This window comes from Globicephala melas, chromosome 19 (genome assembly GCF_963455315.2).
Source record: "Globicephala melas chromosome 19, mGloMel1.2, whole genome shotgun sequence".
NCBI classification, from domain to species: Eukaryota; Metazoa; Chordata; class Mammalia; order Artiodactyla; family Delphinidae; genus Globicephala; species Globicephala melas.
In genome coordinates this window covers 1727247-1743970 of record NC_083332.1, presented here as the reverse complement: position 1 = coordinate 1743970, position 16724 = coordinate 1727247, and the positions used below count along the sequence as shown (strand labels likewise).

General features: G+C 44.6%; 1 protein-coding gene across 2 annotated transcripts in view; it reads left to right on the top strand.

Moving 5' to 3' along the window:
• The window catches only part of LOC115848071 (zinc finger protein 264-like), an 81555-nt gene that overhangs the window by 49117 nt on the left and 15714 nt on the right, over window positions 1–16724 (top strand). For both annotated transcript variants that reach the window (XM_030848387.2, XM_060289452.2), the window contains one exon: window positions 10065–10160. In XM_030848387.2, coding sequence (XP_030704247.2) covers window positions 10065–10160 — 96 coding nt within the window. The remainder of the gene's footprint in view (window positions 1–10064; window positions 10161–16724) is intronic.

The window sequence follows — 16724 nt, the reverse complement described above, 5'->3', positions numbered from 1 at the left end:
TAATCTGCTGTTTTGGGATGGAATGTCCTATGAATATCAATTAAATCTGTCTGGTCTACTGTGTCATTTAAAGCTTGTGTTTCCTTATTTTCTGTTTGGGTGGTCTGTCCGTTGGTGTAAATGAGGTGTTAAAGGCCCCACTATCATTGTGTTACTGTCTAATTCCTCTTTTATAGCTGTTAGCATTTGCCTTACGTATTGAGGTGCTCTTACGTGTTGAGGTGCTCCTACGTTGGGTGCGTATATATTTATAATTGTTACATCTCTTTCTTGGATTGATTTCTTGGTCATTATGTAGTGTCCTTCCTTTTCTCTTGTAACGTTCTTTATTTTAAAGTCTATTTTATTTGATATGAGTATTGCTACTCCAGCTGTCTTTTCATTTCCATTTGCTTGTAATATCTTTTTCCATCCCCTCTTCAGTCTTATGTGTCCCTAGGTCTGAAGTGGGTCTCATAGACAGCATATATATGGGTCTTGTTTTTGTATCCATTCAGTGAGCCTCTGTCTTTTGGTTGGAGCATTTAACCCATTCACATTTAAGGTAATTATTGATGTGTATGTTCCTGTTACCATTTTCTTAATTGTTATGGGTTTGTTTTTGTAGGTCCTTTTCTTCTCTTGTGTTTCCCACTGAGCGAAGTTCCTTTAGCATTTGTTGTATAGCTGGTTTGGTGGTGCTGAATTCTCCTAGCTTTTGCTTGTCTGTAAAGCTTTTGATTTCTCCTTGGAATCTGAATGAGATCCTTGCCAGGTAAAGTAACTAACCTTGGTTGTAGGTTCTTCTCTTTTATCACTTTAAATATATTATGCCACTCCCTTTGGCTTGTAGAGTTTCTGCTGAGAAGTCAGCTGTTAACCTTATGGGAGTTCCCTTGTATGTTATTTGTTGTTTTTCTTTTGTTGCTTTCAATAATTTTTCTTTGTCTTTAATTTTTGTCAGTTTGATTACTATGGGTCTTGGCGTTTTTCTCCTTGGGTTTATCCTGCCTGGGACTCTCTGCACTTCTTGGACTTGGGTGGCTATTTCCTTTCCTAGGTTAGGGAAGGTTTCGACTATAATCTCTTCAAATATTTTCTCGGGACCTTTTTCCCTCTCTTCTCCTTCTCGGACCCCTATAATATGAATGTTGTTGCATTTAATGTTGTCCCAGAGGTCTCTTAAGCTGTCGTCATTTCCTTTCATCTTTTTTCTTTCTTCTGTTCTGCAGCAGTGAATTCCACCATTCTGTCTCCAGGTCACTTATCGGTTCTCCTGCCTCAGTTATTCTGCTATTGATTCCTTCTAGTGTATTCTGTATTTTAGTTATTTTATTGTTCATCTCTGTTTGTTTGTTCTTTAATTCTTCTAGGTCTTTGTTAAATATTTCTTGCATCTTTTCGAACTTTGCCTCCATTCTTTTTCCGAGGTCCTGCATCATCTTCACTGTCATTATTCTGAATTCTTTTTCTGGAAGGTTGCCTATCTCCACTTCATTTAGTTATTTTTCTGGGGTTTTATCTTCTTCCTTCATCTGGTACAAAGTCCTCTGCTTTTTCATTTTATCTTTCTGTGAATGTGGTTTTCCTTCCACAGGGTGCAGAATTGTATTTCTTCTTGCTTCTGCTGTCTGCCGTCTCCATTTTGGCTTTTTACATGGCTGCCCCTTCTCAGCCCAGTTGCCACCTCCTCACCAGCTGTGTTCTGACCACCAGACTTCATGGAGTGTCCACCCATCCCTCTCACTTTCTCTCATCATCCTATTTATAACCATAAAAGTGGTTCTCAACCAGAGATGATGTTGCTCCCCAGAGGAAACTCAGCAACATCTGGAGATAGTTTTGGTTATTACAATCTGCACGTGGATCCTACACCATCCTTATAATTCGCAGGATGGGCTCCTCCCCACCTTTCCAACAAAGAATTATCTTGACCTAAATTATCATGTCAGCTTGAGAAACCCTGTTTCTGAGAGTGCAGGGACACTTGTTCAGCTGGCATTGCGATACAGCCTGATGTAACCATTCCATCATTTCTTCTCTTCCTGCCTCCTGACTGTGTTTGACGGGAAGTCTGGGTTTAGTGCTCCCTCCTAACATAGCTTCTCTGCCTTCCCCACACTCCCTACCCCTGCAACTGTTGCTACTTTCCCCTTGTCAACAGAGGCAGTAGCCTTAGGCCAGGAGCCCTGAACAGAAGGCAGCTGAGCTCTCTGGAACTTAAGAACACTGTTTTGATTTCACTTCTGCATTTTTTTCATGGTGACCTGCCATCAACGGAAGTGACCCTGGGTTTCCCATTTATCAGAGTAATGCGGGATTCCCTTTTTGAAGAAATCTAAGAAAACATTTATTAAGTGGGTCACTTTTAATAAGCAATTGATAACTGTCACTGTGCAGGTACCCTGAGCCCTGACCAGGTGTCAGGACTGTTCAGGCACTATTCATGCTCCACTCATTGAAATTGTCACAGGGTCCCCACTGTATTAATTAGTATCTGTGAGATTTGAATATTTCCAACAGGCTTTGGGGCACTAGGGGTGTCCCTAATTGTCTGGAACCTGGATCTGCTTGAGTTAAGGCAGGAGGAATAGTGGCCTGGTGTGCGAGGTTTAAAGAGGTGGGCAAGGGTGTAGTTTTGGATTGTTTGGTTTGCACATGAAGGGTGTGCTCTGATATTTCACATCATATTAAGGAAACTTTGGGGGATAATAGTGGAGAGTTTTAGAAGGTATGGCATAAGTTGTCTTGTAGAGTATAGAAAACCATTTTGAGAATGAAAAAGAAGAATATAAGTAGAGATATAGGAAGTCCTTGCAGGCAGGCTCATAACTAAGTTTCCCATTTATGTAGCATTAGCCAAGAAAATCGATATGTAATTTGGGGAGTGTTTAAGAGAATCTTTCAGGAGTTATAAGGTGTGCTAAAAATATGGCTTTGTATATATACATGTGTGTGCATGTTAGTGTGGTATTTGTAAAAAATAAACAAACATGGGACTTCCTGGTGGTGCAGTGGTTAAGAACCTGCCTGCCAATGCAGGAAACACAGGTTCGAGCCTGGTCCGGGAAGATCCCACATGCTGAGGACCAGCTAAGCCCGTGCACCACGACTACTGAGCCTGTGCTCTAGAGCCCGCGAGCCACAACTACTGAGCCCACGTGCCACAGCTACTGTAACGTGCTTGCCTAGCGCCCATGCTCTGTAACAAGAGAAGCCACTGCAATGAGAAGCCCGCGCACCGCCACGGAGAGTAACCCCCACTCGCTGCAACTAGAGAAAGCCCATGTGCAATGAAGACCCAATGCAACCACTAATTAATTAATTAATTAGTTAATTAATTAAAAAACAAACCAACAAAATCCTTTTTCCTCATAACACTTCTGATATCAAACGTCTGGGTTTTCCATACCAGGCAATTCTGACCCTAACTACCTGGAGTTAGCACAGACTCCGCAGGTTATTAAGGATTCAGTCCCATAGACAGCCCCTCCACCTCCCACCCACCCACTTCAGATGTCAGTCACAAGTCCTCACAACCTGTCCTGACCAACCAGCTATAAGTTGGAGATTTCCCTTTTGGCAGATTGAGGCATATACCAGGGTCACAGACAGCAGCTCAGGAACATGATAGAATCCCTAATAGAAGAAAGCAAAAAGGTCCCAGGTCTGATTTCTGTCTTAGGAGAGGAAGTCCATGGGTATCTGCTGGGGTGAAGGTTTTCGTGTCCCCAGGTGAAGTCATCTTCATCAGCGAGGTCTTGGTCTGGGACGTGGGGCAGGGTATCCTTTGCAAGTGGGTACGTACACACTTGACTTGATGTGGGCCTCAGTATTTGCCCTGTTTGGTTGAAACAGTGGCTTCCTCAGAGGGTTCAGGCCTCTGACTTATAAACCAATGAAAGTACCCAGACCAGTTATAGTAAGAGCAACAGTTACCAGAATGCCATATGGCTGTTCTTCAAGGTTTGGTTTGTTTTGTTTTGTTTTGAAGTTCAGGGCAAATGGATTCCATATCAGGTGACCAGCTGCCTGGCCTGTGGGGCAGTCTGTGGCTAATGGGTGCTGGGAGCGTGTGCTCCCTCCTTCTGGTCTCCAGCCTCATGGGATGATGGGAAGCTCTGTGTGTAACTGCAGGGGAGACAGTGTGAATGGCCTCCTGTAGAACGAGTCTTTGTGTACATAGAGGTGAGGCACATTCCCTTCCAGAGTAGGAAAGGGCAGTGGGACATTTTTAAAGGTATGTGATTCAAGGAGCCTTGAATTAAGGCTAAGGGGTGAGATAGAGGCCCAATGAGGGGTTTGTTTGTCAGACTGGAGTTTGAAAAGGAGCTGTTTAAGGAAATCGGTATGTTTTTCAGTTAAACCAGCTATTTGGGGCCTGTTGGGGCCATGAAGCTCTATTGACTACCTCTCTCCAGAGCCCAGCATTGTGTAATTTGAGAAGTGAAATGTGTATCTTGGTTATTGTCAGTAATGTCTGTAATTCCAAAGGGAGTAAGGAGCTTCCTGGCAAGGCCTATCGTTGTGGCCTTTATAAATGTAAGGACGTGTGATTTTGACTGACTTACTTTTGGGGTGTTGGTGAGACAAGAGTTTCTTTACCCTGAAGGAGACAGTTTTTAAGCAATGACCCAACAGTTTATAATGAATGTGAAGAGGAGGCCGTTTGTTAATCAGGGCATCTAGTACTAAGATGACCCCCTGAATAGACCAAGAAATGTTTCTTAGATCCCATTTTTTATTTGGACATTCTGGCTACAGGATAGAAAGCAGCATCAGTCTACTGAGCTCCATCATGTGCTGTGGATGTAAGAGATCCACAAACTCCCACAACTGTTCACTCACTTAATCCCAAGGTGCTCCCCAGGTAGCCAAGGGCTGTGGGGAGAGGTGCCCTCCTCCAGCACCACAGCATCTGGCAAGGACCCACCTTGTCCTACAAGAGGAATATGTCAGAGGGCCCAGGTTGGGTTCCATCCTGTCCTGGGGCCTCAGGAGCTGTGCTGAACTTGTGATGTGCTGTTGCCATGATCCAAAGCTTGATGGGCAGCTGGGTGTGGCGGTCAGTGGCTTGGGGTCTGCAACAGCCTTCATTATCCGGAGAGCCTTGTGTATAGTTAGTTGTTGTTTTAGTAGCATATAGTACCAGGCTGAGGGGACAGTCTGTTACATCAGAAGCCCTTGGGCATCTGTGGCCCTGGTAGGTGATTCAGAAACTCGAGGAGGTGTGAGAAGAGGTTGTCAAAGCCTCTTTGGTGAAGGAGTCTCTGAGGACACTGATGGGACTGGCTATTTAACAGTATTTTGAGCAGATTTTAGAGCTTTTGTTGGAGGGAGTTCCATTTAAGTTGGGCTGATTTGCAAGTATCAGCATCAGGGAGAGTAAATAAAATTTATAAATGAGGAATATGTGGCCACCAGACCCAAAGTAATACTAAATAGTATTTTTATCTAAAACTAGTCCCCAAAGGATTAAAAGGTGTTGGACTCACTGTCACAAGCGTGTCAAATGAATCTCCTTAGACGAGGTTGTCATTGATGTAACATCGCCTGTGCTCCTGGAGAGAGGTGGGTGGGTGCAGCTGAGGTCTTGGCTGCAGAGGGTGTGGGTGTTGGCAGAGCTGTTGAGCCACCCCACGGGGCAGCCTGGGGAGGAGTCCTATTTGCCTTCAGAGCGAAGGCAAACCGAGGTTGAGAGGCTGTCAAAATACACACCAGCAGAACACGTTAGCCAGATCTGTAATTGAAGAGTAATTACCGGCTTCTAATAATACTGGATATTGGGTGTGTGGATCTTGTTAGTCAGCTCAGGCTGCCATTACTGTGTGGTTAAACAGCAGCTTTATTTTCACACAGTTCTGGAGGCTGGAAGTCCCAGTTCAGTTGCTGATAAGGATCTCTTGCTGGCCACCTTCTTGCTGTGTCCTTACCTGACTTTTCATCTGGCTTGGAGAGGCCTTCTCTTCCTCTTAAAAGGATATGGGTCCTACCAGATCAGGGCCCCACCCCGTGACCTCATTTAACCTTAACTACCTCCTTAAAGGCCCTAAGTCCATATAGGATCACACTGGGGATTAGGGTTTAACACATGCAGTTTAGGGAGACACAATTCAGTCAGTAACAGGAACCCTAACAGATGGGACCACGGCATTAAGATTGCAGTAACTCACAGCGAGGTGCCCTGTGTTTTTTTAGGTTTAAGAACACGCACAGCTGGGCTGTCAACGTGGAGAAGCAGTGGGGATCACCACCCCTTGATTAATTAGGTCTTATATAAAAGTTTTATTCCCCAAAGGCCCCTTTTCAACTTACATTGGGCTGAATTATTATTTTAACTCGGGTCTGTAGGGTCCCGTTTTATCAAGCCAATTAATTTGTAAGTGCCAAAAAGTTATTTTAATTGTGTATTGTGTCAGAGCATCTATGCCCAATATGGGATGCTTTAGGACAGTGGGTACTAGGGCTATAGGAAATTCAGGTAAACTACAGTCAAAGTGAGATATACCTATTCTTTCTCTTTAATATTTAGGTACTTTTTACAGTGGTGGAGTAGAGTGTTTCATTTTAGTGGGATCCCCAGGTATAACTATGATTTGAGCCCCAGTATTAAATTCATGAAGTTTTGTCAGTTGGTGCATTTTAGCAAATTCTAAAGATAATTTAAAACCTGTGTTGTGGAGTCAGACAAACCAATCAGTGCTCTGTTTTGTTTTGGTGATAAAATTTTTTTAATATATAAATTTTGTTATACCATATGTAGTTATTATATAATAATTATATAAATTTTAGTATATAAATTTTGGATTTCCAATTGGGTCAGTATAGACAGAGTTCTAACTTAGTTATATGTTGTATGTTATTTAAATTTTTATTCTCTCTCTCTGTTATCTAAGGCTTTTTATTGTTGTTACTGCTTATAAATCAATAAGTAGTCTAGAACCAGTATTATGTTTGCTAGACCTGGCGTTTGCTTGATATGTAAGGTTAATAATGTGCCCCCTTCTCTTCTTTCTTCCTTTTGAGCTTTTCAGCCATTTAAAACCCTGGTTTTTAGTTTTAGTTTGTCTCCTGCTGAGGAGAGGAAAGGGCGGAGGGGCCTGGGGCCTCCAAGATGCAGCCTCTCCCCTGGATGGCCCTGGTCCACAGCATAACGAGCCCCTTCCTCCCCACTCCTTTTTTTTCTGCCTCCAAACAAAATCTTTTTTGGGGGGTGGGGTGGTCACCTTTCTGCCCCCACCACCACCATTTTTCTTTCTTTTATTTGGGTATTTACCTGGTAGGCTCTTAGCAGTCCCAAGTGGCAACCACTGTGAGTGGCAGCCTGCCTTTCTAGGGAGGGGCTGGGGCTCATGCCTCAGGACAGCAGTGGTGGTGGCAGTGTCCTGACGGGGTGACAGTTTGGTGTTGAGGAAGAGCTCTCCACGTGCTGGCCTGCAGCAGCACTCACGAGTGCCGGACACACTGGCTGGGCTTACACAATCTGGAGTAGGTTGAGAAACATCCTCAGGTGTCTCAAAGGGCAGCAAAAACAATATTCCTTATTCCTTTGTTTCTCCCCCCGCCATTATACGTTGAAGTAGCAGTCTCCAGAGATGGGATCTCTTATCCGCTACGTGGTTGGGACAAACTGCAACAACAGTAAGGCAAGCAGCCATGGCAAGGTTTGCCTGTGAAGCAGTCTAAGCCTCTTCTGTGCCATGGCATGTGTGAGGGGGGTGCCCTATGCCACTCGCATCCCTGTATTGCTCCAGGGACCAGTGCCTGGACTCTGGCCAGGTGTGCCCTCAGAGGGCAGGCAGTGCCATCAGTCTCTCATAGGGTGGTGGGCAGCTCAGTTGAGCAGCCCCCCACGGACTTCAGTGTTGTTGGCTCAGTTGATCACACTTGAATCCCAACCGTCTATGGGGGGGCCTCGGCGTTAGGCAGTAGCCAGTTACCTGGTTGCCCCGGGGTCACCAGCCCAGAAACTTGGTGTGTTGACAATGGCGAGACAGACTAAGTGCTCCGTCTCTTCCCAGATCAGGTGGCAGCTAGGGACTCACAGCCCTTGCGGACCTAGACAGGAGGAGCGCTCTTCAGAATTTTGCTGGGTATCTAAAAAAAGACTTAGCTCAATGGAGACATACTTTACTTTGACTGAAAAGAGTCATTATTTTAAATATGAGTTCTTTAAATTATTCCATCCATTTTAAACAACATAATGCATTTAAATTGCTTAGTACAGTCCCTGGGATATGGTAACACCCTATAAATGTTAACTTTTCAATTATTATTAAGGTTAAAAGTTCATAGTGACGTGGTGGATTGGTTAAGCATGTGCACTCAGCCACTGTTCAGCAGACTCTTCTCAGGGAGTGACACTTGAGCTGAGACCCAAAGAGAAGTAGCTGGAAGAAGCAAGGTGGGTAGAGAACAGCCTTCCAGGGAGAAGGGCCAGCATGTGCAAAGGCCCTGAGGTCCTAGGGAACATGACTCCCGACAGCTGAAGGGAGGTCTTGGTCGCTGTCGCTGAGCCCCGTGCTGAGCACGGAGCACACAGGAGAGCACATTGCTTAGTGATGACTGATGAACCCTGGACCTGACAGAGAAGCTGTCGGCGAGTCCTGGCACCTCTGCCGTCGACTTCCTGCCGAGTCTGTGTGTCTTTCCCCTGCATCTGTGTTTGGCTGTATGTGACAGACCGGCTCAGTCTTCACCCTGGAGGAAATTTATTATCTCACCAGTAGGAAGCTCAGAGGTGGGGCTGGCTACCGGGTTGGTGGATGCCAGCCCAGTTGTCTGCTTCTTCCTGGTCTAGGGCCTCGGGCAGGTTCCCTCGCAGGCGACCCAGGCTGCTGCAGGACTACAGCACTGGCTGGTCCCCTCACTCAGCCATCCTGGACTAGAGCTCTCTCCTCCCGAGGGCTGGTGTAGGTCACCTGCAAGTTGGTGGAAACCAGAGTTTTCAGCCCTCCCTTGATGCCAGAATCTGGGGTGGTTTTTTTAAATCTGTAGGTATCCAGGCCTCATCTGCAGAGATTTGGTTTCTTTCTCTTTTTTTTTTTAATAAATTTATTTATTTTTGGCTGCATTGGGTCGTTGTTACAGACTTTTTTTTAGTTGCAGCGAGTGGGGGCTAATCTTAGTTGTGGCGTGCAGGCTTCTCACTGTGGTGGCTTCTCTTGTTGCGGAGCATGGGCTCTAGGTGCGTGGGCTTCAGTAGTTGTGGCACACGGGCTCAGTAGTTGTGGTGCACGGGCTTAGTTGCTCCGTGGCATGTGGGATCTTCTCAGACCAGGGCTTGAGCCTGTGTCCCCTGCATTGGCAGGTGGATTCTTTAACCACTGTGCCACCAGGGAAGTCCCTATTTGGTTTCAGTTGGATGTGAACCAGACATCTCAGGAGATTTTAATGCACAGGTGGTTGAAATTCACTTGGGTTAATTAGTAAACACCTTCTGGAAGGAGGCGGTCATATTCTCTGTGTCTCTTGGCTGCAGCTGAATAGAGTTGGAACTCTGCAGTGGAGGTCAAAGGGAATAGGTGTTGTCTACACAACCAGCACTGCAGTCTAAAGTCTTTGGATCCCAACATTGGTGGTGTGTTTTTTTTTTTCTTTTTTTTTTTTTTGGCTTCATTGGGTCTTCGTTGTTGCATGCGGGCTTTTCTCTGGTTGCGGTGAGCGGGGGCTATTCTTCGTTCTGGTGTCCAGGCTTCTCATTGTGGACTTCTCTTGTTGAGAGCGCAGGTTCTAGGCGTGTGGGCTTCAGTAGTTGCAGTACACGGGCTCAGTAGTTGTGGCTCGCAGGCTCAGTAGTTGTGGCACAGGGGCTTAGTTGCTCCGTGGCATGTGGGATCTTCCCGGACCAGGGCTTGAACATGTGTCTCCTGCATTGGCAGGTGGATTTTTAACCACTGCGCCACCAGGGAAGCTGCAACATTGGTGTTTTTGACCTTGGTTTCCAGGTTCTAGGTCAGGATTTCTGTGGGTGGAATCAGCTTCATTCTGAGGTCTTGTCCACATCCTGAAGTCCCACACTAGATCGAGGGGTTTTCTTTGTTTTCACAGAAATCCTAGTGTCTTCTTCCTTTCTCCATGAACAGGGTGTCCTGTTCCCAGACTTGAGCTGATCTTCCAACTGGAGCAGGGGCAGAAGCTGTGGACTGTGAAGAAGGACCTCTCCCGAAGCACCTGTCCAGGTAGGAGCCAAGATTTGGGCAGCTGGGAGACCCTGCAGGGGGAGGTCGCTGGCCCTGGTTCCTTGGGGAAGTGTCTTGTTCGGGCCTCTGTGGTGGTCTGGAGGCCACGGAGCCCTTTGACCCCAGGTCCCTCTGTCCTCCTGGAGGATAGAGGTGCATGAGCTGAGATGTGTCTTGGGCTCCAGCTGCCTGGGCTTCAAGCTTCAAGCTGCCTGGGCTTCAAGCTGTCTTGGGCTCCAGCTGCCTGGGCTTCACCGATCACCAGCTCTGTGGCCCTGGTGAACTTCGGGATCTCCTTGTGTCTTCGTATATATAAGTTTGACTAAGTTAAATCTTAGCTGCCATGTCAGACAGACTCCAGCATCTTGGTGCTCAGCATATGGAAGCACTTGTTCTTTTTTTGTATTTCTTTCTTTCTTTTGCCACGACTCGCAGCGTGCAGGATTTTAGTTCCCCGACCAGGGGTCGAACCCGTGACCCCTGCAGTGGAAGCTCGGAGTCTTAACCACTGGACCACCAGGGATGTCCCTGGAAGCACTTTTTCTGAGGCACACCCGGTCCGTGTGACTGTGCATCACACAGCTGTTCAGGAACCCGGGTCCACTCTGCCGTCAGCATGTGGCTTGAAGGTTGTCCTGACCTCCTGCAGCAGGCAGAGGAGAGTGAGAGGGCAAGGAAGACTCGCACAAACACCAGCCCCCCGCTTCCACTGATAGGCACTAGGCGCTTGGCCACGCTCGGGGGACGGGGCTGGGAGATGGGGCTGAGCCATGTGTCCAAGTGGAGGAGCAGATGGTTTGGCGAGTGTGGTCTGCTGCGCTCAGTCTGTTCCTGATAGTTGCTCCGTCCCCGGGTTGTTGGGGACGTGGTCATATAACGCGTTAAAGCATAAAACCGCTTAGCACAAGCGTCTGCGCCGCAGTCAGTGGCTCGTGGGAAGTAAGCCGTTGGTGTCATTCATGTCCCTGTATTGTAATGAGTAATGCATCTCACGTTTCCCTCTGACCTCTGAGGAAAAGGGCCTTCCTTCCTCTCCCAGCTCCTCTCCAGCTCTCTTCTGCCTCCCCTTTCCCACCCTGTCCGTCCAGACACTCAAGAAGCCTTCCCTTGTTGCATGTCTCCCTACTCCTCCTGTTTGGTAAAACCTGACGGTGACATTTGTCCTGCTGTGCCCCACATCTGGGCTGTTGAGGGCACTGGAGCCGCCATGTGTGGTGATGGGGCCCCTGCAGAGTCGTGCTCTTTCCCTCGTAGTCCCTCGGGCGGCCCCACCAGCCTGTGAGTGTCTGTGTGCAGCCCGTTGACAGCCCCTCAGGGGCAGTTCCTGTGTGCAGCCTGTCGACAGCCTCTCAGAGGGGCAGTTCCGAGCCTCTGCCCTCTGCTCTCTGCCCTTCTCCACCTGAATATCTCAGAGGCACCCAGTCAGCATGCCTGGCAAGGAACCCGTCACGATGCTCACTCCTTCCCCTCCCGAGTTAGAGCGCATGGTCCTGCCATCCAAGCAGATTAGAGACTGGATACAGCCCCAGAGACTGTATCCTCACCCCTCCACCTCCATCGGCCCCTACATCCGGCCATCCTCGCAGTGACCACTTCCCCAGGACAGGTGTCTCAGCCTGTGACCTCTCATGTGTCAGCAAGTTTTCATGTTAAAAATCTATCCCCTTGTCTTGCTTGGTCTTCTACCCTTCCACACTCATTCAGACTCTCAGTCTATAGTTTTCCTTTCACCTAGTGGAAGAGGTCTTGGCCCAGGCCATGGCCAGTTGTTGAACCATAGTCTAGAGTACACCTTTTAGGGAAATTATTTCTTCACTTACTTTCTGCTTGTTCAGCAATTTCATTCTTGCTCTGCTCAAGGTAAAAATGTGCCCGTGTTTCTTACACTTGAAGCAAGTAAAAAATGCTCCTGTTTCATATTGTATTCATCCACTCTCTGAGGCATTTAATTTTTTACATTTTTTCACCCTCACAAACAGTGCTGCCAAGAACATTCATATATATTGGTCATCTTGCACACGGTTAGGCTTGTCTTTTGTTATTTCTCGGAGTAAAATTGTTGGATTATAGGTTATGCAAATTTTCAAGTTTAGGTGATAATGTTTTCTAAAAGGGATGTACCTATTTATAATTCTCCAGATTCCACCAGTTATGTCCTGTTCAGTCCTTGATGCTGTAAGGCTCCTCAATTTTTGCTTAACAGACTGACACAAAATTATATCTTAGGTGAGCTTGCTTTGCATTTCTCTCATTCACAACCTTTAGCACCTTATCATGTGATTATAGGCCCATTTGTACAATTGTCCCCTCGTATCCGCAGGTTCTGCCTCTGCAGATTCAACTGAGAGCAGATTGAAAACATTGGGGGGAAGAGAAAATACCAGAAAGTTCAAAAAAACAAAACTTGAATTTGGGGCTTCCCTGGTGACACAGTGGTTAAGAATCTGCCTGCCACTGTAGGGGACGTGGGTTCGAGCCCTGGTCCGGGAAGATCCCCCATGCCACCGAGCAGCTGAGCCCGTGTGCCACAACTCCTGAGCCCGTGTGCCACAACTACTGAAGCCCGTGTACCTAGAGCCTGTGCTCTGCAACAAGAGAAGCCACCGCAATGAGAAGCCTGCACGCCGTACCTAGAGAAAGCCCACATGCAGCAACAAAGGCCCAATGCAGCCAAAAAAATTAAAAAAAAAAAACTTGAATTTGCCTTGTGCTGGCAACTATTTATCAATATATAGCATTTACATTGTATTAGATATTATAAGCAATCTAGAGATGATTTAAGGTACACAGGAGGATGTGTGTAGGTTATATGCAAATACTCCACCATTTTATATAAAGGACTTGAGCATCTGCAGATTTTAGTATTGAGCAGGGGGTTTCTGGAACCAGTTAATCTGCTGTGGATACTGAGAAACAACTTCTTTGAAATGTCATTTCATGGAAAATGCCTGTGTTTCTGTTACCTTGTTTCCCTTTTGTTTGTAGGGATTTTTTTGTACATTCTTGATACTTTTATCAGTTATAGATGCTGCTCTATCCCCAATATCAAAAAAATATTCTTGTTTTATTCTAAGATGTTCGAAGCTTGGCACTTGACATTTAACTCTTTTTGGTCTGAGGTAGAATTTGAGTATAGTGTGAGATAGGAATACAGTGTTTTGGGGTTTTTTTACTTTTTTAAATTAATTTTTTTATGATCCTTTTAATGTGTTGTTGGATTGTGTTTGCTAGTGTTTTGTTTTGTTTTTGAGGTCGAATGAGACAATTTATAAGTTCCCTTAGTAAAACCTTGAAGGAGATGAAAAAAGAAGTACACAAAGAATACTAAAGAGCTGGGGGAAGAGCAGAAATCAAGAGAGGGAGATAAGTTTAGGTGGTTACTAGTGTCAAACTTTGCAGTGCGTCATAATTATAGTTACAGTGTTCAATGTTAATTCTCTCCACAAGATAATTTCTGAAGGTTGTACTTTCACATCTCTTTTGCTTCCACTTCTGTCATGCTGGCTTCTTTTATTGGTGGGATAACAGGCATACTTGAGAGAGATGCATGTTCGGTTCAGGACCACCATCATTAGGTGGCCATGCGGTTCCCTCATCTCCTTTTTTCTTTATACTGATGGGTAGCATTCTTCATCACAAATGGAAGGTAGTGTGCTGGAAAAATAACATGGAGCTCCAAGGCCCAGAAGCAGCATGGGGTAGAGTTTTGTGACCTCAGATTCATTGTGATCCCAGTAGTGTCTGTCTTTTGTAGCCTCCTCTCATGTCTTCTTTCCTTGTTCAGCTCTTATAACGTGTTGCCATCCTTGATCCAATACGGAAAATTTAGTCTGTTTCCACAAACTGATTTCACCAGGAGTCCCTCATGTGATGACGTTCTGTCAGATTCTCTTGGTGTGTGAACTGTCTTCAGGTTCAACATATGAATCAAGTTTGGAGGTTGGGGTCCATCCTTCTAGTGTTGGAGGGTCTCCTGCAGAGGCAGGGAGAGGCTGTGGCTCACCGTGGGGACAAGGGCACTGACAGCAGAAGTTTAGGGAAGTACTCCTTGGTGTGAGCCATCCTAGAGTCTCTGTTTGCTAGTATTTTGTTGAGGATTTTTGCATCTATATTCATCAGTGATATTGGTCTGTAATTTTCTTTTTTTTTTGTGGTATCTTTGTCTGGTTTTGGTATCAGGGTGATGGTGGCCTCATAGAATGAGTTTGGGAGTGTTCCTTCCTCTGCAATTTTTTGGAAGAGTTTGAGAAGGATAGGTGTTAGCTCTTCTCTAACTGATAGAATTCACCTGTGAAGCCATGTGGTCCTGGACTTTTGTTTGTTGGAAGATTTTTAATCACAGTTTCAATTTCATTACTTGTGATTGGTCTGTTCATATTTTCTATTTCTTCCTGGTTCAGTCTTGGAAGGTTATACCTTTCTAAGAGTTTGTCCATTTCTTCCAGGTTGTCCATTTTATTGGCATACAGTTGCTTGTAGGTAGTCTCTTAGGATGCTTTGCATTTCTACGGTGTTTGTTGTAACTTATCCTTTTTCATTTCTAATTTTATTGATTTGAGTCCTTTCCCTCTTTTTGATGAGTCTGGCTAATGGTTTATCAATTTTGTTTATCTTCTCAAAGAACCAGGTTTTAGTTTCATTGATCTTTGCTAATGTTTTCTTTGTTTTTGTTTCATTTATTTCTGCTCTGATCTTTATGATTTCTTTCCTTCTGCAAACTTTTTTTTGGGGGGGTTTGTTTGTTCTTCTTTCTCTAGTTCCTTTAGGTGTAAGGTTAGATTGTTTGAGATTTTTCTTGTTTCTTGAGGAAGGCTTTTATTGCTATAAACCTCCTTCTTAGAACTGCTTTTGCTGCATCGCATAGGTTTTGGATCTTCGTGTTTTCATTGTCATTTGTCTCTAGGTATTTTTTGATTTCCTCTTTGATTTCTTCAGTGATCTCTTGGTTATTTAGTAACATACTGTTTAGCTTCCATGTGTTTGTGTTTTTTACGTTTTTTTCTCTATAACTGATTTCTAATCTCATAGCATTGTGGTCAGAAAAGATGCTTGATACGATTTCAGTTTTCTTAAATTTACCGAGGCTTGATTTGTGACCCAAGATGTGATCTATCCTGGAGAATGTTCCATGTGCACTTGAGAAGAAAGTGTAATCTGCTATTTTTGGATAGAATGTCCTATAAATATCAAATCTATCTGGTCTATTGTGTCATTGAAAGCTTGTGTTTCCTTATTAATTTTCTGTTTGGATGATCTGTCCATTGGTGTAAGTGAGGTGTTAAAGTCCCACACTATTACTGTGTTACTGTTGATTTCCTCTTTTATAGCTGTTAGCAGATGCCTTATGTATTAAGGTGCTCCTATGTTGGGTGCATATGTATTTATAATTGTTATATTTTCTTCTTGGATTGATCCCTTTTCATTATGTAGTGTCCTTCCTTGTCTCTTCTAACATTTATTTTAAAGCCTATTTTATCTGATATGAGTATTGCTACTCTAGCTGTCTTTTGATTTCCATTTGCATGGAATATCTTTTTCCATCCCCTCACTTTCACTCTGTATGTGTCCCTAGATCTGAAGTGAGTCTCTTGTAGACAGCATATATACAGGTCTTGTTTTTGTATCCATTCAGCAAGCCTGTGTCTTTTGGTTGGAGCATTTAATCCATTCACATTTAAGGTAATTTTCAATATGTATGTTCCTGTGACCATTTTCTTAATTGTTTTGGGTTTGTTTTTGTAGGTCCTTTTCTTTTGTGTTTCCCACTTAGAGAAGTTCCTTTAGCATTTGTTGTAGAGCCGGTTTGGTGGTGCTGAATTCTCTTAGCTTTTGCTTGTCTGTAAAGCTTTTGATTTCTCCATCGAATCTGAATGAGATCTTTGCCAGGTAGAGTAATCTTGGTTGTAGGTTCTTCCCTTTCATCACTTTAAGTATATCATTCCACTCCCTTCTGGCTTGTAGAGTTTCTGCTGAGAAGTCAGCTGTTAACCTTATGGGAGTTCCCTTGTATGTTATTTGTCGTTTTTCCCTTGCTGCTTTCAATAATTTTTCTTTGTCTTTAATTTTTGACAATTTGATTGCTATGTGTCTTGATGGGTTTATCCTGTATGGGGCTCTCTGCGCTTCCTGGACTTGGGTGGCTATTTCCTTTCCCATGTTAGGGAAGTTTTTGACTATAATCTCTTCAAATATTTTCTCTGGTCCTTCCTCTCTCTCGTCTCCTTCTGGGACCCCTATAATGTAAATGTTGTTGCATTTAATGTTGTCCCAGAGGTCTCTTAGGCTGTCTTTATCTCTTTTCATTCTTTTTTCTTTCTTCTGTTCTGCAGCAGTGAATTCCACCATTCTGTCTTCCACGTCACTTATCCGTTCTTTTGCCTCAGTTATCCTGCTGTTAATTCCTTCTAGTGTATTTTTCATTTCAATTATTGTATTGTTCATCTCTGTTTGTTTGTTCTTTAATTCTTCTAGGTCTTTGTTAAACATTTCTTGCACCTTTTCGATCTTTGCCTCCATTCTTTTTTTAAGGTCCTGGATCATCTTCACTATCAGTATTCTGAATTC